This window comes from Sinohyriopsis cumingii, unplaced genomic scaffold (assembly GCF_028554795.1).
Source record: "Sinohyriopsis cumingii isolate HCF-2022 unplaced genomic scaffold, ASM2855479v2 utg001339l, whole genome shotgun sequence".
Classification (NCBI taxonomy): domain Eukaryota; kingdom Metazoa; phylum Mollusca; class Bivalvia; order Unionida; family Unionidae; genus Sinohyriopsis; species Sinohyriopsis cumingii.
This window is the reverse complement of record NW_028315985.1, coordinates 107,746-132,284: the sequence shown is the minus strand read 5'-3', so window position 1 is coordinate 132,284 and position 24,539 is coordinate 107,746. Positions and strand designations below refer to the sequence as shown.

The following is a 24,539-nucleotide window of genomic DNA, read 5'->3' as shown; positions in this document are numbered from 1 at the left end:
TAATGTTATATTTGCTTGTACATTCCTTTCAGAACATTAACTGCAATAACTGTATGTATGTATATCAGTAATTGCAACAATTAATCGCAATCTAAAAATAAAAATTGTCAGAGAAAACCTTAATGCACAGTGTGATGAATACAACACAACGAAGAAATTTTCATGAAAATATATGAGGAGGAAATTAAAGAATCTAATCGTCGAGAACACTCATATCTGTGTCTTTTTCGCGCACGCACACACACACACACACACACACACACACACACACACACACACACAAACTAACCATATCACTTTCGTCATTGAGAAAAGGCAATAAATTATTGCTTCTGTTTCTTTGAGTAACAGTCATTTTTATGGTATAATATATTTATTTATACAGATGTTACGAGTTAGGCAATAAGGTATAGGAAACCATTACAATATTTACAAATATATTCCATCTTTGTATATACTAGATGCAAGTTAATTGTATGGTGCATTTGTTGCCACTCTACCGACGAATTGCTTCTTTGAAATGTTTGACAGACAATATGGTCAAACTCTCCTAGTCACAGTATGAAAAATATTGCAACATTTCTTTATCTTAATTCAAATCGTTTAATAACTGAACTGTGGAAGATTTGCTTAAATGTACTTCATAGCATTACCATAAGATAAAAAGTTCACATAAGTTCATTCCTTGATCGTTTATCATTTTGATCATCACACTTCAGTTAAACATAATTGTACTTTAATTGCATGTATAGTTATTGTTCATTGTGACAATATTTATCTATTTACTCAAATATTTGTATAGTTTTATTATTGTCAATGTCGCTTTTCAGCTCTATGGATTCACTAAAATAAAACCCTTTCAGTGTCAATGATAGTACTATCTTGCTTGGAGAGGATAATGGTATAATCCAGAATGTCTCTGAATGAGTTCCCAATAACCCTAAAGAGGTTTTATGTCCAAAAGTCAATGAGTAATTTATAACTATATTAAATAATTTAAATAAATGATTTCTTCAAGTTATAACTGACCAACGTAATTTCACAGACTGATATCAAAATGTAAATTAATATTTGGTTTTAACACATAGTTGGTCTTATATAAAAACCAAAAATCACAAAATATAACCAGAACCTGACTAACAAGTTAACCCACATACAATTCTAAATTTGTAGATAAGGTTAGACCGTGAAATCAGATGCCAGTATATATCCTGTTAATAAATTACAAACATGACATAAGTCAGGCGCACGCAAAAACTGTATCCTCATATACCAATTTCAAGCACATAATATAAACTTAATATTGATACCACCTCCCATTGTAAATATAAAATAAAGATTTATAATATTATGGTTTCTTTTACATATTAGACAATTATACATATGCAATGAAAATAAATAAACTTTTGGAGAAGAAGGCTTGTGAATTGATAATATTGGAGAAGTAATGCAGTATAGCACATCAATACGTGTAGATTCGGATTTATCAAATTTGCATCACTGAGTTGATGAAAGGTGTTTATAATGACTTAGATGTGACCTTTTCCAGTATCGTAGTAGATGATGATGTCATACATGTATGCATCACAATTATATGCGGCAGATATTATCTTGTTCACTAAAAGGAATGTTTGGCTAATAACTTTTCATGCCAAGGGACATAACTATATTGCTAAAATCTATCTGGACATGCTAATGCGACAATTTATTATCCTCGTTCCGAAAATGAAATTTGTCAGAATCCTTTCGAAAGGCCAAACTTGGTGATATTTTGTATTTCCAATTGTGTCGGTACATTCACTTAATATTGTTAATGGAACGCAATGTGTTATAGCGATACGGTTGATAATTATATAGCCAGTACATATATGGAACGCATTATCTGGTATGGTACCGAATAACTTTAGAAACATTCCTGCCTGAGAGTTCATATTACAACGATGTTGCGTCGCAGGTGTTAAAATTAACTTACAAGTCATAATAGATTTTATTTGTTGGTGTTGGTACATAAAAACAAGTGATCATAGTTAGATAATAGCTCATTCAGTGCCATATTTTATTGCGTATCTAGATGGAAGGATTTTGCTTAAAATTGTTTAATATTTCTTGAATCTGACGAATGGCTATATAATGGTCACTATTGTCATATTACATTCCACCTTTTGCATCCTCACTGTGTGGGACAGATACAAATAAATAGACTGATTAACTGGGCTATATCTACTAGAGTACTCTTTCAACCTATTTGTATGAGACAGTTGTTTCTGTAAGCAAGGAGTCTTAACGTTATACTTTAGGTCACTTAATTGTTTTCATTTGTATAACGACCATAATATTTAGGCCGAATGGGAATTTTGAGGTATGGGCAACAGGAAGAGAACACTATCTGTGAGTGCACAATTTCTTTCCCATGCATTTAAATTATACCCTCACTTAATTTGTAATGCAGAAGAGTGAAGCTTAGCTGTGCATCTTCGCAAGCATATGACTACTTGCATTTGAAATCAGAGAAATACAATTTATGAATCTTGGATTGAAAGAAGTTTATATTTTAATAACTTTAATGGTTTACGGACAGTATGTCCAAAACCTAGTTTAAACGGATTATACCCCAATGGCTATTTAACCGATTCCAGAACAGCAAACGACAGCAAATGAACACTTCTGTAACAATCACCAAAGAAATATGATCAAATCATATTCGTCAATGTTTTATATAGCCGTTCTAAAGTCCCTTGACATTTAGGGGAGTAGGAAGCAAATTTAGCATGTGGATGCCTTATTCATGCACCACTTGTTGGCAAACGCATGACACAATGCTATATTTGATCAGACTAGAAATATTGTGTTAGACCAAACAGTGTAAATGTAATTGAATTGAAACCGAGTGGGCTTTGGAAATAAATAAATAACACAAACAATGTGTACGAATGATGAGACGTATGTATTGTACGATAAGATGATGGCACACAAATAATAAATATATATAATGATAGCTACGAGGATTGAGATGATGATGACAGAGCTATAACTACCGATGATAACGATGACGACGGTTCATATAACCTATATGCTATATAAAACGAAACAAAACAAATTATCACAGTTCTGTCCCACGCCGGGTGCACTCTGGTTCAACTTCCCACTTTGAATGAACTACAAAATATCACAGCTCCACTTTGATTCAACTTCCCAGATTCATACTGGCTTCAATTCACCCTCCGCCAATTTCAGTGTTGCTCAACTACACTCTCCACCAGTTTCAGGCTAGCGCAACAACGTCTCCCACCAATGTCAGGCTGGCGCAACTATACCTCCCACCAGTTTCAGTCTGGCGCAACTATACATCCCACCAGTTTCAGGCTGGTGCAACAACGTTTCCGACCAGTTTCGGGCTGGAACAACAACGCCTCCCACCAGTTTCAGGCTGACGCAACAACGCCTCCCACCAGTTTCAGGCTGTCGGAACAATGTTTCCCACCAGTTTCAGCCTGGCGCAACAACGCCTCCCACCAGTTTCAGGCTGTCGGAACAATGTCTCCCACCAGTTTTAGGCTGGCGCAACAACGTCTCCCACCAGTTTCAGTCTTGCTCACCTACACCTCCCCCTCCACCAGATTCAGTTACAAATATATGAAACTAGTAGTGTATAATACGAAATTCGCTATCACACAAAATACTCAAAATACTCAAATATGTGTATATGAAATGAATAAATATACACTCAACGAATTCTTATAGTTCATAGCATTATAGCAATGTCCCTAATGGTTTACACAAACAAACAAACAAATTTAACCCGCACCCTTACGTGTGACCTTTTATTCAGAGTCCTACACGTGAAAAGGAATAAATTCTAACAAGAGCTGTCTGTTGTTATTTAATCTATTAAAGCGTTATCGAATTTACGATAATAATATAATAAGTAAGTCGGGAACACACTGAAAAGCATACATGTACAAGGGGATCGAAATTATTTTAACAGTTGTTATTTACCCCTACGGCTGTAGTTTTGAGGTTCCAAAGCGTTATTGGTGCGGTCCCCCTCAGAATCTTTATTGAGAGGACCCCCTTATTGCCGAAAGTTTATTTGAAAAGATTTTATGTCTGTATGTTGAACAATTGACTATGTGCATGTTTAAAAATTAAATAGAATTTTCATAAAATGTTATGACATTTTGATTAGGGTTTATGCACCACCCTATACTAGTGTTCCAGTTGACTTAAGTTAGTCTAATTCAGGCTGGTTTATCAAGTCTCTTTTAATTAGTGATTTTTGCCAGAGATTGGTAGTGTCCAGTGTTTGGTATATGCATAGTGCTGTATTGTTTTGTATGCTATTTTGTGTTTGTGTTTGGACGGCGTTGAAAAATCAAATCTTTAACGAGATGAGTTATTTTAGCAGGGATATCATATGAGAAAAAATAATTTAGTAATATTGTAGGACTCGGACTCCTCATAATGGGAGTATTAGCTTTCTACCAGATTTATATATATTTATTCTTTTGTAGAAAAAAGGAAGAAAATACAAGAAAAAACTAAAGTTAAACAAAAATTGTATGCGTGCATGTTCTGTTTACTGTTTGCTGTCTCGTAGTTGTTAGTAATGTTCCTATTCCCCAGTGTTTTTGTGTTTGTAATGTTCTTATGTATTGACCGTTCCTTTGGTGAGATCAGGTTTGACCCTTACTACCTCGCGTTAGCCACGTAGCATCGGTATCACACCATCATCTGCTCCTTACTCGGTTTGATCAATACCCTGTCCATTTCTATTGCGTTGGTACGTTGTCATGGTTGTTTTAAAAATCTACGAGATAATAATGTTATTAGTTAACCATTTTAACTAGGCTAATATGGTCTGATTTTCCTCTACGAAAGTAATGGAAAGTTTAATTCCAAAAGTAAGGACATTGGATTTTACACAAAGATACCAATGTTAAGAGAATTGGTTTTATTTGGATTTTATGTATTCAGCACATTATAACTTAAACACAGTGAGGAGGTGGGTGACGTTGGGAGGGCGTAAGAGAATAGAGCAGGCCCTTTTCAAGGTATCAGTCCCTAATGGACTGATATACCCGACCATCTGCCACACGTCCCCATCATCCACCTCTTGCTGTGTTTCGATACATGTTTAAGTAGCAGCCATTTGTATTTGGAACTCTGTGCCTGCAGTGGTTATTGGGTTAAAACGTATCTATTTCTTTACCACTCCGGTGGCCTAGTGGTTAGAGCGTCCGCCTCGGATGCGGGAGGTCGTGGGTTCGATCCCCGGTCGAGTCATACCAAAGACTTACAAAAATGGTACTAACAGCTGCCTCACTTGGCGCTCAGCATTAAGAGGTTAGTGTTAGGACTGGTCGGCCCGGTGTCAGGATAATGTGACTGGGTGGGACATCATGCTACATGTCTACGGCATGATGCCCCAGTGCTAGACATCACTATAAACTGCCACATTGCAGACATCGTAGCGATATGACTGAAAAATTGTTAAAGCTACGTTAAAAATCCAAATCATATCACACAAATCACACAACGTCTCTTTCTTAGATTTTATAAAACTTATAATTAAATCTTTTAATTCATCATATATGTCTTTCTCATATATTTCATTTGTACAGGGATCTTGCTATCTTGTACATCTCCCTTTCTATGAGATATTTTTCTTGTTATAATATTCCAAACCGATTCTCCGTGACAAGATCCAAGCGATGATGCACCGCTTGTAGTACAACCTTACTATTTATCGATATATAAAACACAAGACGTTCAAGATCCAAGGGTAATGTACCCGTGCATGTCGGAAAACATGGGCATCACCTACGAACGACGTATAAAGAGAAGAACTCATTAAGAAACTATATGTCAAGGTAATACTAACAAGTTACCCTGGTTAACACTGTACACGTCGTATCTGCAATTATCGACCAATCTCAAACACAACATACAAATTAAATATTTCATAACACCTATAATATATATTTGTACCTTCATATGTGTAAATAACTTACTCAAACAACGTATAAAAAGATCAGTAGACCGGTAATATTTTATTGGTGTGGCTTGAATGTTCTTTGCTAGCTATTGTGCGTAAAAACCAACCTGCGAAATTACGTTGGATATGGCACTACATTGATTACGCCGGGGATAGCCGTAAAGTCTTCACAATCGTAATTTAAATTTCACCTAATATATTATTATAGATATGCTCTTAAAATGGTTTTGTACGCTTATCACATTTGCAAAAAAACAATAATCCTCTGAAAGATATATGGGTGAATGAAGACGAAACAAACTATCTGATCAGTCTTAATTCCACACTGTTATTATGGATATAATTATAATGTCTGTGAAGCTTCATTTTATAATGAAAATATGATAATACGTAATACCGTTACAGTTAGGACATGTTTCTATATGAAAACATCAAGTGAAAAATTTGTATTAAATTTACGCTGTCTTCTAGTATCTTTACAGGTAATGGTTATGAGGTTTTGAAAAGGTTTGAAATATTCTTATTTTCAACAACACCTAACCTTAATAGAAATAAATAAAATACCCTTTAGAGATCTGATCTACATGTTTAATCGTTGAAGGGGGCAGTTATTGACGTATAGTAAGGTAAACTGTTGATGAAATAGATAATAAGAGCTAAAACCTTGAATACGAATACATAATTTTGTTCAAGTAAAGTAAATATGAGCACCACAGTATACAGTCACGGACCTGTATGTACAAAGTTACAGCTATATTGTGTTTTAGTTTGAATATAGTATTTAGTCCATTGTTGATTACATAATTATCCCAGAACCAAGTTTTTGTGTCATATGATTACAACATAATTTTACAGACGATGTCTTCTAACATACTGTGGAGAGAAGCGCACAAAATGGCAACACACAATAATTCGAAGCATGTATATGCTATTATTGTTAAATGCAACGTTGACAAGTAGGCAATTAATTTGCTCTTTCCCTTCAGGAATGCAAGATTTGAAGCTAAACACCCGTAATATCCCTCTCCACAATTAACATGTCGCCCGAAACAGATACTTATGTGGTCACCTTTCCTGCAATATTATGTGTATCTGAGAAATCTTCTGATATTTGCAATGGCGACGAAAGGCTGCTGATGATGTTACATAGGAAATCTGGTCATCGAACGTCGAATTCAATGAACGATTTTGATGGCATAGTTTCAAAGTACAAAGAAGGCCTTGTTGTCTGCCTTTCATAAATTACACCCGCACACCAGCACACACGTACACACACACACACACACACACACACACACACACACACACACACACATTTACAATTACGGTCATTTTGGGAACGTCTGCTTGCTGTCAAATAAGTTTTGTTCCTCTTTGTTCCTTGTCTCTGTCCGATTGTCAATTTCTTTTCCAATGACCGTTTCCACTCATCGGTATCGTACTTTTCGTCATACGATCGAGCCACTACGTGGGCATGGGTACCACATGGGCTACCACATTTTATCTGATGTCACAAAATGTCAGTTTCCGAGTGGTCACGGGATATAAGAATACATAAAAGACCTGTTATTAAATTTAGAGAAAGTTTTCATAATAACATTTTATATTACTTACTTTGTGAAATCCTCAACAGAAAATTGAGGATCATATTGTTACATAATGTATCTGAACTAGGAATAAAATGAGACGTTGGTGCTTATTACCCCATTTCCCTTTTTTAACAGTAAAGCATACATTTTTATCAATGAAACATTTAGTTTCGAATCCATGTAAAGTATCATACTTGAAACTGAAGTGTTATTATTGTCTGTAATTGCCCTATCATATCCTATACCATGCTTGTAATTTTTATATTTCACGTCTTTGATTTATTAAGTAATATTAGGTTTCTAACTTCTTATTATTGACCTAACTAAAAATAATAATAAAAAAGACTTATAACCTTAATGCATCTGATGCTACATATTGATTATCAAAACATGTTTTGTGAATGACATGGTTTTTGCATTTTATTCGCTCGTTTTTGTGTATACAGTTTTACTAGAATTGTATATGCACAGAAGGACTAATTGTGTGATTTAAAAAATAAATGCTACTCCTAACTGCTACTTCTCTGTGTTTATCCTGTAGGGTAGATAATGTCATCATTGAAATTATGTCGGGTAAACACGCTGTTCATAAAATATATTTTACTGGCCAATACACATGTGTAGTACGATGCAATGCAAATTATATTAGCGTGTCGTATGATATGATTTGAAATGGGTAAACTTTTGGGGGTAGGGTGAGGTATACGGGTAATCTACGCTACTGACATTTGGACAAATCACGGAATCTTATAAGACTAATTTCATATACACAATAATATTGTTTGCCTGTAAACTATACTCTTAAAAGATGGATTCTGTCTTTGACTTAACAATCCGTTTAGAAACTGTCATACTATTGTCTTCCTAAAAATACCTGAACTGGAAATTGATCCGATACTTCATGACTAATACAAACGTTCAAAAGGTTATTATAATATGCTAATTGATTAATAGTATACCAAATAAATGAATACCGATTCAATGGTGGCAGAAGACAAAGAGAAAACAATATCTAAAAGAAGTTGAACTAATTACATGGGGCCATTTTATAATGATAATATATAAGAAATCTCAACCAATAATCAAGATTTTTCTTACCATTATGCTTAATACAAGTCTCTTTTACAAACAGTCGGCCAACTGTTCTGAACGGTCACTTATATTAGTTTATACAGTCCCTCAACCATCCATTGGCTAATGGAAGCTACAGACAGATATCATTGCTTATATAAAATTTTAACAATAAAATAAAAACAAAAATGTCAACTAAATTTATATATATATATATATATATATATATATATATATATATATATATATATATATATATATATATATTCAGTTTAGTACATTTTAAAATGCAATCTGAGCATGGTATGGTGTTGTTAAAAGCAAACAGACTCGGCTGTGATTATATATTGCATACCTTTCTTGTGTTCTAGTTCCAAAATCCCATCTACGACTAGACTGCAAACAACTTCGTTTGGTTCTGCAGTTGCCATGGCGTCCTTTTAATGGACTGAGGATATTCAAGGATATTGACTCTATATGATGCGTGGTGTCATCCTAGTACATTGCTGATATTAAAACTGGGCTGCAAAATACAGGAAACAAACATACATACTATTTAAATGTTACACTAATACAGAAATCAGCATCTTGCATAACAAAATGTGACCTAAATGTGGCAACTAAATATATCCAAATTTCCACTAATAATCCCTGTTCTGCCACCAAACCTATACTTTGAGACTTGTGATAGATCGCTTACAAAGATTTTGGATTTCATTTATAATACTGTCATTTCTTCAAAGATTCTCACTTTAGTTTGGAATAAATGCATTACTTTTTAACGTATACTTAACAGTTTTGTTCTCGCACATTTATGTTACTTAGCTTAAAATAACAGTGGTAATAACCATCCATGTCTGTGACACAAGCTACAAAAGTTGCACTCCTAACTCGCCATACTTTTTCATTCACCAGAATCTATGTAATGTTTTAATTTAATAGTTAAAGAACATAAAGATTAAAAGCCAAAACATATTTCAGACCAGAATGAGGAAGGAATGGTGAACTGGAGACTGAACCTCAACAAGTACGCCCCTATCGGAAGCTACAGATAAAACGAGGAAATATATTTCAAAATTTGGTTTTGATGTTCCGGAAATAGATATAACAACAGACTATATAACTTCATAACAAAGGGGGTCACCTTAAAGGTCTGTTAGATTATCATAGGTAGAGATCACAGAGGTGTCCACAATACAACATAACAGCTTAACAGAGTGGGTAACTAAGACGTGAGTATGCGTGTTCCAAATGCAGTTTGAATTCCCACAGTGGCCCGGGTCAACAGCAGCGTTGTGGCTTATTTAGGAAACCTACTCGTATTATCCCAAACATAAGCAAACACTGAATCTGTTAAACAAATCAAATCAAAATATACTAGGCTATGTATGAGATAGTTTGATACCATGGTAATGAAGACGACGTCTTTTATGTCAGTATGACGAGTTAACAATTACATCCTTCTGACATTAGTATGTAGATGTGATGACAAATCTGTATACAACATGTTTGCGAAAAGTAACATCATGTCTAAGTTAGTCTTCATGTTAATAAATTACAGTAAGTAAGGGACTGACCATTTAACTTTTGAGCACGTAGGGAACCATGGAATGTTTTTACATTTATATAGCCTCAGAAAGCTTGAAAAAAAATTTGTTCTGGTCTGAAAAAGCAAAAGACATAATTTTATGTATTACATTAGCTAACAGGAAAACAATTGGCACCTGGACAAAATGAGAAGTATGCTAGAATCAAAAGACATCCTACTCCAAATCATGAAAATAATTGCATCGTCAATAGTATGTCTTAATGAAATACAACATAATGCAATCTTGATCATGCATGTTTATAAATATCCCGTCTTAAAAACAGCATCTTGACACATTAACATCAACCCACGAAGTCAGAATGGACCATCCATTTAACCAGTTTGGGAGGGGGCATGGAAATTTTAAAAAATGTCCATCCTTCAAATATCTTTTAAAATTATTCTTTCTCCGATTTTTTGAAAACAAAGAACCTATTATTTGCTTTATATCACTGAAATAAATAATTCTCGGGAAATAAAAAAGAGAATATCCTGGTTCGTTTTCCCCGCGACACCAACCACGCCAACGACAATGAAAAGGTCAGTCCTCAACGTAAAGCGGGCCTTAAGCGGGCTTAACCCGAACTAACAAGTATATCGTCTCTGCGTTTCAGATATACACCAATAATCCAACACAACTAAGTAACTTCTAAATGCATGCTATAGCTCACATGTTATTGTTTTTTCTCAAATTAACCTACAGTGGCTAGGTTCATCAAAACCTAACAGACATACACAAATAAAACAACAAAAGTCTCCTTGCAAATCAACTTTAAGGAGGAAGAACCCAATCAAGCAAAATATTTTTGCATGTCTTTGACACGCACCAGTGAGTAAATTGTTTGTTTAGAAATATGTAATTGTCATTATGATACAATTGGATTGCATACTAGTTCTAAGCCTGCTCGTCGCATGATACGGGTATTGTAATTATATTTCAACTTGACAACAGTGACTGATAATGAAATATGATTGGAGAGAATGAGAATGGAGGAACATTAGCATGACAGCTTTCGCGATTTGAAAATACCGTTGAAAACATGCGATATCAGTTATACATGCATGTTGCAGACTTTAGTATTTTTATTTGCATCGCCATTTTACCAGTTGGATATGGCTCTGATAGTAAAAACTTTTTCATCAATTCAGTTCGTTGCTGAATATACTTGGGACTGAACACAACGAAATGCATCGTTGTTTTTATCAATTTGCAGGAATTAAAAGGGGTACCAACAAGTTAAACGCGGTAAAGATCAGTTTGTCATGCTTTCATTAGCTTCCATTAAAGTGACATCTAGTATGAATAATATATAGGGCCCGATGACTAAAATTAGCCATTTACTTCATTTGAAATTTGTTTCAAAGCTCGGTTACACTTGGTTCATTGTATATCTGGTTCAACATTGTTGCTGTTGTTGTTGCAAGGTTTAACACTATTTTTCAACACATGAGAGGTAATACATGAGGCAATTATTACTGGTGGAGGAAAATTCAAGATTGTTCCAGATAGCCACTGATGAGGATACAATAGATGATTTGGTACAATCTAGATTAAAATTGCAAATGTCTACATTATTACAAACGTCGAAGGTTTTAATTGATTTGTTCTGACCAAGGGAAGACAATACCTTCATGAGGTATTCCAGAGTTTGATTCTTTTTAATGTTGAAGCGTGTTCTCATTTGGTTTACATATTTTTTAGTATTTCGTCTAGACAAACTAATTTGCCAACCAGTTTAAAAATAGAAAGTTTGGCCGCTAGTATATTTTTTGTAGTCATATGAGTGAATTGCCAGTTCAGGATCTAGCTATTTATATCTTGTTTTAAAGAACATTAGTATTAGACTACATACGCGTATTCTAAGTTGGATCTTATATAAATTATATATAGTTTTGATTCAATGTACCGGCTAGTTTGTGTTTTGCTTTTCGAAGAGTGTCTATTCGAGATGATGCCGTTTTTAAAATGCATTAAATATGACAATCCCATGTGATATCTGACAAAAGTAGTAATCCAAGATGACGAAAATAATCCATATACGTAAGATCAGTAATTTGGAATATTTGTTACATTCCTGTTCTTGAAAAAAAAGATTCCCTGCTAACGCATTGACGGAACTTTAAATTGCATTGCTTAGACCATTTATGATTTTTTGTTAGATAAATCTTCAACAATAGTGTTAGGTCTCTATGATCAAAAACTAAGTAACAGAATGAAGTTTAATAAACGTCAAGTAATAATTTATTTCCCAAGAATACACGGTCAAAATTTAAAAGGATCTTATAGTATTGATAATTAAATCATCAAAAGGCTGAAATGTGCCTGTCAGAATCCCAAACATATAAAGTGTTTTGAAATAATTCCAGTTGTGCTCAAAATTAATTAAATATTAAATATGCTGAATTGTCCATAGTGTTAAAAGTGATAATGTTTCTATAGTATTGATGTATTTCAATGATATGGTCCAGGGTTATTTCAATGAATTTACAATATTACACAAATAGTGCTTTAGTCTAAATCGTCAATGAGCATTTTGCCATTCCAATAAATAATTTACATAAATGACTCCTCTCAAAGGAAATCTACATCATTAGACAAATCCAGACTAATATTAAAAATGAGGAATGAATAAATTGGATGTGAAATACCTTATATACATCCCCCATTTATTATATGTCGCAAAATAGTTTTGAAACAAAAAAGACATTCATATATTGGAAACTTACCCCAAACTGCTAACAAAATTATTTCTAGAATTTTCTAAAGTCGTAATCAAAAGCTGGGTCTTAAATCTGAGCCAAGCAACCTATGTATACCGTACTAAAAGGACCAACATAGAGGACTATTACAGATCTCTACCATCAATTACAGAAAACGGTAAAAGATAAATAGAAACTTAGACATACATAACACTTGATCTCTTTCAGCGCAATAAGGTGATGAATAATGCAGCGATGAATCCTCTGTGGGGAGACGGGTGCGATATAATTATTTATTTGATATATTGTATACGAAGACTAGAAACAAGAGAGACGCACATCGTGATCTCTGCTTCACATTAATATTCATATTCATTTATCTTGAGTAAGTATTATACACAATGATCAATGATTTCCTATGGCTTTTAATAACTTTCAAACCATTTTAACCAATTACACTATACACTGTACTATATCGGTTTAAATAATAAGCCTCGGTGATAGATCAGGTCAAAATCTATTGACAGATCACAAAACACAATAAATAATGCTGAGATTGTTCCAGTCACTTGCACATACGATGATACATTTCAATAAGTTGCAAAGTCGTAGAATGACAAGGAAGGCATCATGACTGATACTTGTTAAAACACATTCGGCATCTTATTGCAAATTCTCTCAATATTATAATTTGCTTGATTTGTTTTCACTCTACAAAGATAAGAATGTGTAATTGCCTCATCATAACTAGTCTGTGTCTGTTTCCTCAGCAGAGTTGGATGTTTGCTCAAGAGTGTCGGGTGTTTCTACAATCAAAGGTGGCACATCTACGTGGACAAAATCACAATCTAACAGATCTGCATTGTCTGCAAAGCTAATTAGGTGAAGTGACTCCGATGTCGCGCTTAAAACATGGTCGACTGTCTGAATCAAGAAACGAGAGTAAATTTAATTTACAGCATTCATAATGACATCGTCTGTTTTATAGTTCATATTTTCAATACATTTACCTGTGCAGGTATTACGACACATTGTAATTGATTAATGTGTATACACTCAATGCTACCCAGTGGTTGACGTTCCAGTCGCCTTCTTCTTTATCTCATCATAACTTCTCAATGGTATTTAATCTTGGTTACATATTAGCATTGTATGAAGTCCATCAAACGAGGAATAATATGTTGGCTTTATAGTAACACAGTCTGTTTATATAAATAGGCCCATTGCAAATAAACAAGCTTGATCTTTTCATGATTTTAAAATTCACTTCCTTTATAAACAAAATATCTTTTAAAACGTGCCAGCTCGAACAAGCTCCAATGACCCATCTCGGAGCAAACCACCTCCTTTACTACAATTAGATTCTGCATATTGTATCACAAAAAACAAAAGTTATAAGAGTTCATATATTTCTTCAATCTATTTTGCTTCTTTGTGTTTGATCTTTGCGATAGTGAATATCCCCAAGTGTGCGTTGCTTCACCTCTTCAGCATTGTATCTTGTTTTAAGAGAGTTTTACCAGTTTTAAATTGTAGAAGTGAATACTAAAAAGTTTGGTCTAACTGATTTACCACTGAGACCTTCATTGCTCAACCTACTGTATATTCGTTTGGTAGTTCAATGTCATGGACATCCTTGTAACATGCAACTGCATTACTTTGATTTTGTCTCTCACATTATCAGATAATAACATGAATTATTTCGGAAAATATTGACCAAGTTTATGTCGTTTCACAAGTAAGATAATTCCTAAGTAATTAAGTATCAATATGTTCCTTATATGTTTCGAAAAATCATCTGTTTTGTTCATCCTTGTTAAATCTGTACCAATCATCAAAAGGAAACAGAGATTAGTCTTTTCTGTAACATTTCACACACACCAAACATCTGTTAAAATAATGCTATCATTAAATTTGTCCTCAAGTTCTCTCTAAATATTATACGAATCTATCTGAAAGAAAATATCCTCTGCCAGTATGAAATATGCACCGCAGCAGACAATAAAAACAGTATATAGTGTTAATCTTTAATGATATCCATGTAGAAGTAGTAGTATTGTAGTATAGCTAGAATCAATAGAATAGGCTTGACTGGAAACTTTACCATGTATATCATTATCATAACAAACAGTCGTATACTTTAAGTGGTGTGGCAATGGTAATTTGAGCGGAATCTGATATCGGCCAAACCGTTTATACTCCGTGATTGTCCACTTGTTTGGTCACATATTGGTCACTTTCAGTGATTACAGTATCAATATGTGGGTTCATTTATGAACCATGCGGCCTTTAAAAATGTGAGGAAAAGTCATGGTTGATAGAAAGCGGTTACTTATAGCAGTAAACCGACCCCAATGCGCTCATTATGACCCTACCTAGACATTTTCACTTTATTTAAGGTAACCGTTTTAATGGCCCGGTGTTTAAAACCTGTGAAAAATAAAACGTTCTAAAATGGGTACAAAACTGTAGGACAGTGTGCTTACCAATTTGGAAGTATATTCGCAAATATAGACGATCATCCGATATATAATACAATCATAAATGGATAAAACACTGCCTACTTCCAAAATTTCCAGCGACTATCAAAATCTAAAAGTAAGTCAGAGGATGTCACTTACTATTTACTGACTCGTCTATAGCTATTGGTCTTTTAGTATTTACAGTTAGTTACCTTACATAGGATACAATGCAGCTAGTTTCAAAACGGATGGTGTCTTGTACACGATACAAAAGAAACCCACTTATGCAGCCATCCTAACTGGATACGGAGACTTCCTTCCAACTGTGTTTCAGTTATTTAATCATTTGGCAGATAAAATCTTTACATTAAGTTAATGACTAATACCGCTGTGGTACGATTGTAGATATAAAACGAGCTTTACAACAATCAAATATATTAGACTCTTCTTTTTTAATCTAAGAACTAACTTTAAAGAATCACATTGTAGAAAAAGGGTAAGATTCCAACCTACCACACACCAGGTCACAACATCTCATATCACCATACTGGATGATCTTAGCTCGTTAATTTATAAGGGTATTTAATGTGCAGCTTGCATCTGTTATACACAGGTTACAATATGTAAACGTCTTAACGTTTATACAGTATATCAATATCTGTTGTTTCATTTTAAATTTTGAAACTTTTAATTCTGCTATCATTTTGCAGTTTATCTTTACATACTTGGGACTTTACCTTACAAGTTGGCACTACCTAGTCACTTTGAATCTGGTGTACCATAAAACACTAATTAATGCATATACACTATACCACTGTACTCGTGTTTGTCTGTGGATGGCCCAGTGTACAATATTTGCTCTTAAGACCGGTGATTCAGTGATATCATGGTAGGATTACATCCATTACGACGCAAAATACCTAGGTCTAAGATAAAGACTTTATCAGCGCTCACAGGATATTGTCCTGCAATCAGTAAGATGAGTAAGCAAATAGTGAACACAAAAGGACATCCAGATGGCCAGAATGAAGTTGGCATTGTCCAGAGTACGGAAATTTCAAAAATATCCAAATGTAAAAGGTGAGTAAGCAAATAGTGAACACAAAAGGACATCCAGATGGCCAGAATGAAGTTGGCATTATACAGAGTACTGAAATTTCAAATATATCCAAATGTAAAAGGTTAACGGAGTTACAGACTGAACCTCGTTTGTGTACCACAGAAGAGATCAGACAACGAGGTATTAAATGTATGCCAGGAGCTTTATGTAATTTAATATAAAAAGTTTGACAAACATGTGAAAATGTACAGAAATGGATAATGTAGACATGCCTTTTGAATTATGCTTTGACTTCGTTTCTACAGACATTCTTATCATTTTCTCAGATCGATATCGACTGTAATACATCGAATATGATGAGCCAAGCAATAATCGAACTCTCTCTTCGACAGCTGAATATGTAATATGTTCATGTCAACTTGTACATAATCTACCTATGCTTGTAAATGAACAATACCCTTTATTGCTTATTAAATTAACAATTTAATGGCAAAGCATCGGTTGTGCAAAAACAAAATGTGTATTGTGTATGGAAATGTGAATACTGTACTTAAACGTAGCATATATATTTACGTGTGATTTTGGTTACCTGCATTATATACTTGACACGACGTAGTATAATGCGTTGACTCAATGTTATGGAACTATTCGGCATAGAACTTAACTTTGTGTGGTTACTTTGTGCATATATTATATTGTTATTCGTAACAGTCTAGTGATTTCTTTTCTTTGTATTGTGTAGATTCAATCCATAGCCATGGCAGTTTATCCCATAGTTCCAATGTTTTATCGCGCACACACCGACCGTAGAGTGTAGCCATGATATTGACAGTTTATCACATAATTCCAATGTTCCAATGATTTAAAAAGTTCACTCGCTGCCAATACATACCACTCTGCCATTCGATCCGGGAGCGCAGTGCAATCTGATCTGCGGTTTACGTCACATGAGCTTTTTCCTATTAATATCGCCAAATAAATGTAATAATGAAAGAAAACGCGTTATCGTGACGTATTTCACATCCCCGACATAAGGAACTCTAGTCATATACGTCGATATCCTAGTCCCTAACTGCTATAAATAAACTAAACTATGAGAGGGAGAGAGAGTGAGGGAGAGAGATAAAGAAAGAGGGAGAGAGAAGGTGCAATTGCCTCTCATGTATTTACGTCATATGTTATAAAATCTAAGATGTGTGTGTATGTGTAATTGTATCGGAATGCAGTATTATAGTGTTCGTCTCTTCTTGTGTATGCCTGTGTAGTTTTATCGGAATTCAGTAATATTGTGTTCGTCTCTTGTTGTATATGTCTGTGCAATTGTAATGGCTTTGTTATTGCGATTCAGTGTGAAATGTGAGGCCTATTCCAAATATGAATCAATCGTTTCTTGGCAAAATCGTAATGGGGTGGGTGTAAATTGTGTAAATGTACGGATATATGGTTGTGAGTAAGAGCTACAGCTTAATAAGAATTACTTCATCCACTTTAACTTACCCGAATATTGTTCCTATGCAAACATTTTGCTTCTAAAACGCGTCTATTATTTTAATAATAAAATGTAATATTAAATATATGCAATCTTCTCTGAATAAAAGATTAGTATTTTCGACATGTGAACAATTTTCAGAAATTAATCTGGATGCATGTGTTTTATGGTTTTCTATTCTCGCCTGAATATCAATTATTACTACATGACCGTAATTACCTCCAATTATCTTATTATATCGACCTTATCTGGAATATAACTTCAAATAAAGGTATGATTTTACTTTCTCCAGTGTTTCTGCAGGACCACAATCCAGAAACATTTTTAGAACTAAACAAAAGCACACGGCGAACTTTATAATTCATCAAAGCGCTTTGCGTAACACTTAATGTAATAGATTAATAAAAGAAAGATATTTATTTGTTTATTGCGATTTTCATAGTAAAGAATTTGAGACATCTAGAATTATATGAATTACATGATTGACATTCATTCTGTAATGCTACAATAAAACGACTCGCAACTAGCAGAAACACGCAAACAACGTCTGTAATGTTACAGTAAAACGACTCGCAACTAGCAGAAACACGCAAACAACGTCTGTAATGTTACAGCAAAGCGACTCGCAACTGCCAGAAACACGCAAACAACGTCTGTAATGTTACAGTAAAGCGACTCGCAACTAGCAGAAACACGCAAACAATGTCCGGAATTTTGTTACTTATTTATTGTCCAAATATGAAGCCTTCAAATATGAATGGCATTTCAATAAACGTATTCACCAGTTATTTTTAGGGTCACTAATGTCCTACACTGAAATCACTATTCGAAGTTTATAGATCAATGTAAAGTTGGAACTGAACCATGTTATGAATTCTTGTCAATATCGCATAATAAATACCTTCGAGATAATATGAAATCGACCCTTACATTTTTGGAAGCTGTATTTAAATTTGGAGAGAAACAAAAATGCATGTCTCCAAAATAGCTAGAAAAACATTCTTGTTTGATAGCTACTTGTATTCAATATATTAGTTGGGAAATTATTATTTTAAGGCAAAAGAAGAAAACAAAACATATGCCTGGTTCTCTACGACCCCCCCCCCCCCTTTGCCTTTCTAACAGCAATTTGTACATTGACAATAAACGTCTATACCGTTTCATTTATGGGTAGCCAACATGATTTTAACACCTCATCATACATTTCCTAGCTCAAATAGTTTTACGGACGGTGTGATAGTGACGGTGGGTGTTGCGATGATGATAATGATGATTCACAATACGACTACAATAATGAAGTTATCAATACTCTCCTAGTTATAACCCTTTTGTACATATGGAATATAATCTACCGTCTGATAATACAGTTGTTAGCGCGTCCGTTATGGATGAGGTAGGTCTCGGGTTCGAAACCCGACCGAGTCATACCAAAGATTTATAAAAAGGTTCTGAAAATAACTCGAATAATATGACTCGTCTGTCTGATTTAAATGGATTCTATTCACCAAATAAATATCACGAGGTTACAATATATTCAGAGCTGATGTAGCAGTATAAGAAACTCCTGAATTAAGTCATGCCAAACGAATAGTTCTTTCTCATGACGTCTCACATGGGGATGATGAGAGCTGGTAATTGCACTCGGGTGCGAGGTAAATTGGACTCCGTCTGGAATTATTCTTAACAGCATAACTTTCCATTGTATGTCAGCTTCGCAACAATTACATTTAAAAATGTGCATGTGGGATGGGGTAAAGGGTAGAGGCTTGCAACTGGCATAACATATATTCCCTGTAGCACAGTAGGGACAACACTGACGAACATTGCCAGCGGTCACCTCGAATATTCGAATCACAACCGATTTTGTATATACACAAGGTCAATATAAATCTGACATAATGTAAGATAAGTACGGGGATGATTACAAACATATATGAACTATAAATGACTTTTCAGGAGAGCCGTGTTCTTGTTGTAAATGTATCATATGAACCCTTTCTAATATAGCAATGAAGAATAAAATTGCTCTTCACTTCATTATTATCAATAAATAAACACCTTAAATTGGCTTCTCCAAATAAATAAAACATACCTGCGTACGTATCAATAACCACCATTAAGAACCACTGAACCTCGGGACGTGCACTCGATAAAAATTAGCGTTAACGAAGGCATGAATTAGGAATGAACCGACAACGTTTCGGTGACTAATACTGCATGGAGCACGTTTGGCATTATACGATAGCTTTATGGCGGTAAAATAGTATGTGCACTGTACGATAGCTTTATAGCGGTAAAATAGTGTGTACATTGTACGATAGCTTTGTGGCGGTACAATATCGTTTTTAGTGAAAGGGTTTTCTATTGCTCCCCAAACCACGCACGTTAAATAAAGTATCAAGTATCTTCTGTCCCGTTGCCGCTAAACTCGTTGGTGCGTGGGTTCTATAGAAGTTTCGTTGGAGATATGCAAACAACTATCTCTAAAGGTACACAACCCTGCATCTCAGTAAGTTTATTTGTACATATTCGTGTACCAGACAAAAATATAGATACCGGTATACCTAACTCAGTAAGCTTAACATTTGTACATATGTATGTACCAGTCAGAAATAGAGATACCGGTATACCTAACTCAGTCAGCTAAACATTTGTACATATTCATGTACCAGTCAGAAATAGAGATACCGGTATACCTAACTCAGTAAGCTAAACATTTGTACATACTCATGTACCAGTCAGAAATAGAGATACCGATATACGTAACTCAATGTATATATGAGGTGTTAGTCGCTAACAGTGTAGCCATTCGGCGCTCGGCGTACCAAAATGGGCTCCATAATAGGCATGTCCCTGTCTGTGGTGCAGCATATATATATATATATATATATATATATATATATATATATATATATATATATAACTCATTACTTAACAGTTTCTGAAGTTGCTTAGGGCCTTTCAATAATTTTAAACGATAAGCTATCTTGAATGAAGATAACATTTTCTATCAAGCTAGGCTCATCTAAATAGTTTTGCCAGATCTAATGGTGAGATATATTCATGACTGTTCTTGTGACGAAGTTGGCCGTGCGACAGACATTATATTTATATTAATGACATGTACTTTTTTTATCTAAATCTCTTATCTTCTAAATGCTATGTCTCTTATCTTCTAAATGCTATGTCTCTTATCTTCTAAATGCTATGTCTGATGTTTCTTCAGTGTTATGCTAGGAGTGCTGCTCTTTACTTCCTTAATAAACTTTAAGGATACCGTTGCTTTGTCTAACGTGTCTACCGTGTTATCATATTGATGCCATCTCTACTGTCTAAGTATCTTTAATGACAATATTACTACGCATAATGTATCTATTATGATAATCTAGGAATGGCTGGCTCCCCCATTTAAACTTTCAGCATATCATGACATCTGAAAATATTAAATTGAGCAGCCGTGGAAACTGGTTTAAAATCGCAATCATCTAACTATACCAGCGACCAAGAATATTGTATTATAAGTATCATCTGTAAATGCTAAAAATTGATTTTTGACTTGTTCCAATCATATATTAAATACTGGAAAGGCTTTGTGTGAATAGCGACTATTACTCACGTGATTTACTCATTAACTTAATTACTGCCGTTGCGATAAAGAAAGACAATATGTTCCCAATGGTTAGTTCTTGTCTTTATTTTGGTGTATGCATTCTTGCCCATGTTCTCTATTTCTCTCTCTCTCTCTCCCTTTCTCTCTCTCTCTCTCTCTCCACCGTTCCAGGAATCATATGATATAACAATAAGATAGTGTCATTGTTCGTGTAAAGTTCTTATCGATTTTAGAGAAAAGCCTTATTAAGCTCTTTGAAAACTTGTAGCTCAACCCCATTTGTCAACATTTATACAAATAAATGGGCACGCCCTCCACCAACATTGGGTAAAACTCAAACCTTTCATTTTCACCCCCATCGTAACTATATACCTAACAAAATAGTAAAAACCACTTTAGTAGAGACATGTCAAACAAAACTCAAGTATGCAAACTAGAAATAATTTCATTAAATAAGGATGCCCCACAACAGTTTCTCAAATTACTTAAACGCGAAACTTAAGACAGACTGATGGACGGACGGACACCTGTAATATCGCATTCCTTACCAGAGTTGTGGTAGAACACACAATGCATTACAAAATGGAAACTGCATGGTTTTACCACAACATTACATATTCTGAAAATCTCAAAGTAGGCTCTAATACAAAGCTTGGGATGTTCAGTAGAATGGATTTAATGCAAGGTATCGTGTGATGGTGTGGCTTAGTTGTATTATTTAATATAACAAGCATTTGTTTGGGAGAACTTGTTGGGCACCTTGGAGACGACGGAGCTGACAATAGTTTGGTAGTGTATATTCGATGCAAAAATATATTATAACTGGATATTGTAATACATTGTACGTACCTTTATAAAAATGGAGGTGACTGTTCGTTTGGTTTCCAAATCGCGGAAAGTCGTTCTCTAAATATATTGGATGGTAGGAGAATTTGTGTTCTCATGCACATCAGCACATACAATACTATATCACGATATGGCATTTTAAGTAAAGTCCATTTCCCGAAGACGTTAAACGGCGGAGGACCCTATCTGGATGGGGTATAATTTGAGCAAGATACGAAAACAAGATACGAGAATAATCCAAGGTTATTTTTAAATCTGACACGACTCTTATAGAAGATTGTATTTGTATCTCTCCAACCCAACCCTCCCCTATGCCCACACCATCCATTCAAAGCCATATCAAACATTACTGTCAGTATGTCTATTTTCGCAATATACTTCAAAGAAATGTGAAGTCTGTGTCTGTGTTAGCGTGTTTGAGTGTGGCGGTAACCATTTTGATGTAACCGTACATAAGCGGATGGTACAAAAAGGTTTTAAACACCTACTGAATGAATGTCGACAACATGTCTGCATTTGAAATTACAGCTGCAAATGGATTGTTTCTCTAACATATATCATTATTAGCAAAACGAAAAATGTAAATTATTTTCCAAAACATGCTATTTAAAACAAACATTATTTGTTCTTACATCTGGAACTATTCCACATTGTAATCGTTGTGGTATGTTTGTGTGCCTCCTTTGGTTGATGGCTTCAGTCCATAAATAAAAACCGTATCTGGCACTCCACCTATTTGTATCCGCTTATATTGACATCATACGGGTACATTTAAAAATCGTTACGCTGACCGCACCCAGGAGGAAGTTGCTCATCACTGTCATACATATAAGTAGCTCTACTATTCTCAACTATGATGTTTGCTTAAATATATATCGTGATTTTAATCAAATTTATCCAGAATGTGTAAACCTGAAAGGATGGACAAATGAATATTCGAACTCTCTATTCTACAGTCTTTAACTATAGGGTCGCTAAATAGGTAAAATAGTCGTGTCCACCTTTCCAGAATATATTTATATTTATAGATAAACAATAACGTTTGATACATATAAAATTAGATGTGTATTATGGATGTACATTTGTATACTGTACTTAAACAGAGCATATCTTTGGTGTTTTTGCAAGTGAATGTTGTTACCTGAATTGTGTACTAGACGTCTGATAACGCTTTGACTCCATGGTATGGATCTATTCTGGATAGAACTGTAACCTTGCGTGATCACTTGGTACATATATTATACGGTCGTTCATAAAATTATCGTGATTTGTTTACCTTGTTATACGTAAAGTTTATCCCTGTCATTTTCAGTTTATCCCATAATTCCATTCGTTGATCGCCTCAGTAGAAGCTAGCCGTGACATCTATCACATATTTCCAATGATTTACCGTACACTCGCTGCCAATACATTCTATTTTGCCATTTGTACACTCTTCGGTCCTTTACCGCTGTGCAATCTTAACTGCAGTTTACGTCACGTGACCTTTTCCTATTACTATCGCCAAGTAAACGTAATAATAAACGCAAACACTTTGTGTTGACTTAGTTCACGTCCTCGACTTAAGAAAATCTAGTCCGTTACTTTGATACCCTAGTTCCTAACTGCTATACCTAATCTAAAATCTGTTTTAATTATAATCCAATTAGAGAGAGAGAGAGAAAGAGAGAGAGAGAGAGAGAAGGGGGAGTGAGAAGGTGCAGTTGTATCTGAAGCTTTATTTAATCCTTCCCTTTGAGGATCGACCACTTTTACACATCACCCCACCCCATTATAATATGCTTACATCATGTCTGGTATAAAATCTTAGATGTGTATGTTTGTGTAATTGTATCGGAATTCAATTCATTGCATTCGTCTGTTCTTGTGTATGTCTGTCTAATCGTTCTTGTTTTTGTATGTATTGTAATTTATAAATAACGTTTTTGTTTATTCTGGCTTATTGTATTTCTAACAAAAGTTAGACAGTCTACATGTACGGATTTCGTAGAAGGAGTGCCACGTTGCATGTTGTTATGATTTGTTTTATCATTGCTATGTTATAGGGAATGCAATGAGAATTTGATGTTTAAATTCTCCACCAAAATAAATTTATCACTGAGAAAAATTAACAGACTACTATGTTACGA

The 24,539-nt window shown here is 34.5% G+C and overlaps 1 protein-coding gene across 1 annotated transcript in view; it reads right to left on the bottom strand.

Annotated features, from left to right (window-relative positions):
• Positions 1 to 23,768, bottom strand: part of LOC149772609 (uncharacterized) — a 61,631-nt gene extending 37,863 nt beyond the window's left edge. Inside the window, exons 1-2 of the mRNA XM_089947580.1 lie at positions 23,552 to 23,768; positions 9,011 to 9,178 (exon numbers count right to left, since the gene is read on the bottom strand). Coding sequence (XP_089803706.1) covers positions 9,011 to 9,086 — 76 coding nt within the window. The 5' untranslated portion in view covers positions 9,087 to 9,178; positions 23,552 to 23,768. The remainder of the gene's footprint in view (positions 1 to 9,010; positions 9,179 to 23,551) is intronic.
• Between the last annotated feature and the right edge of the window lie 771 nt (positions 23,769 to 24,539).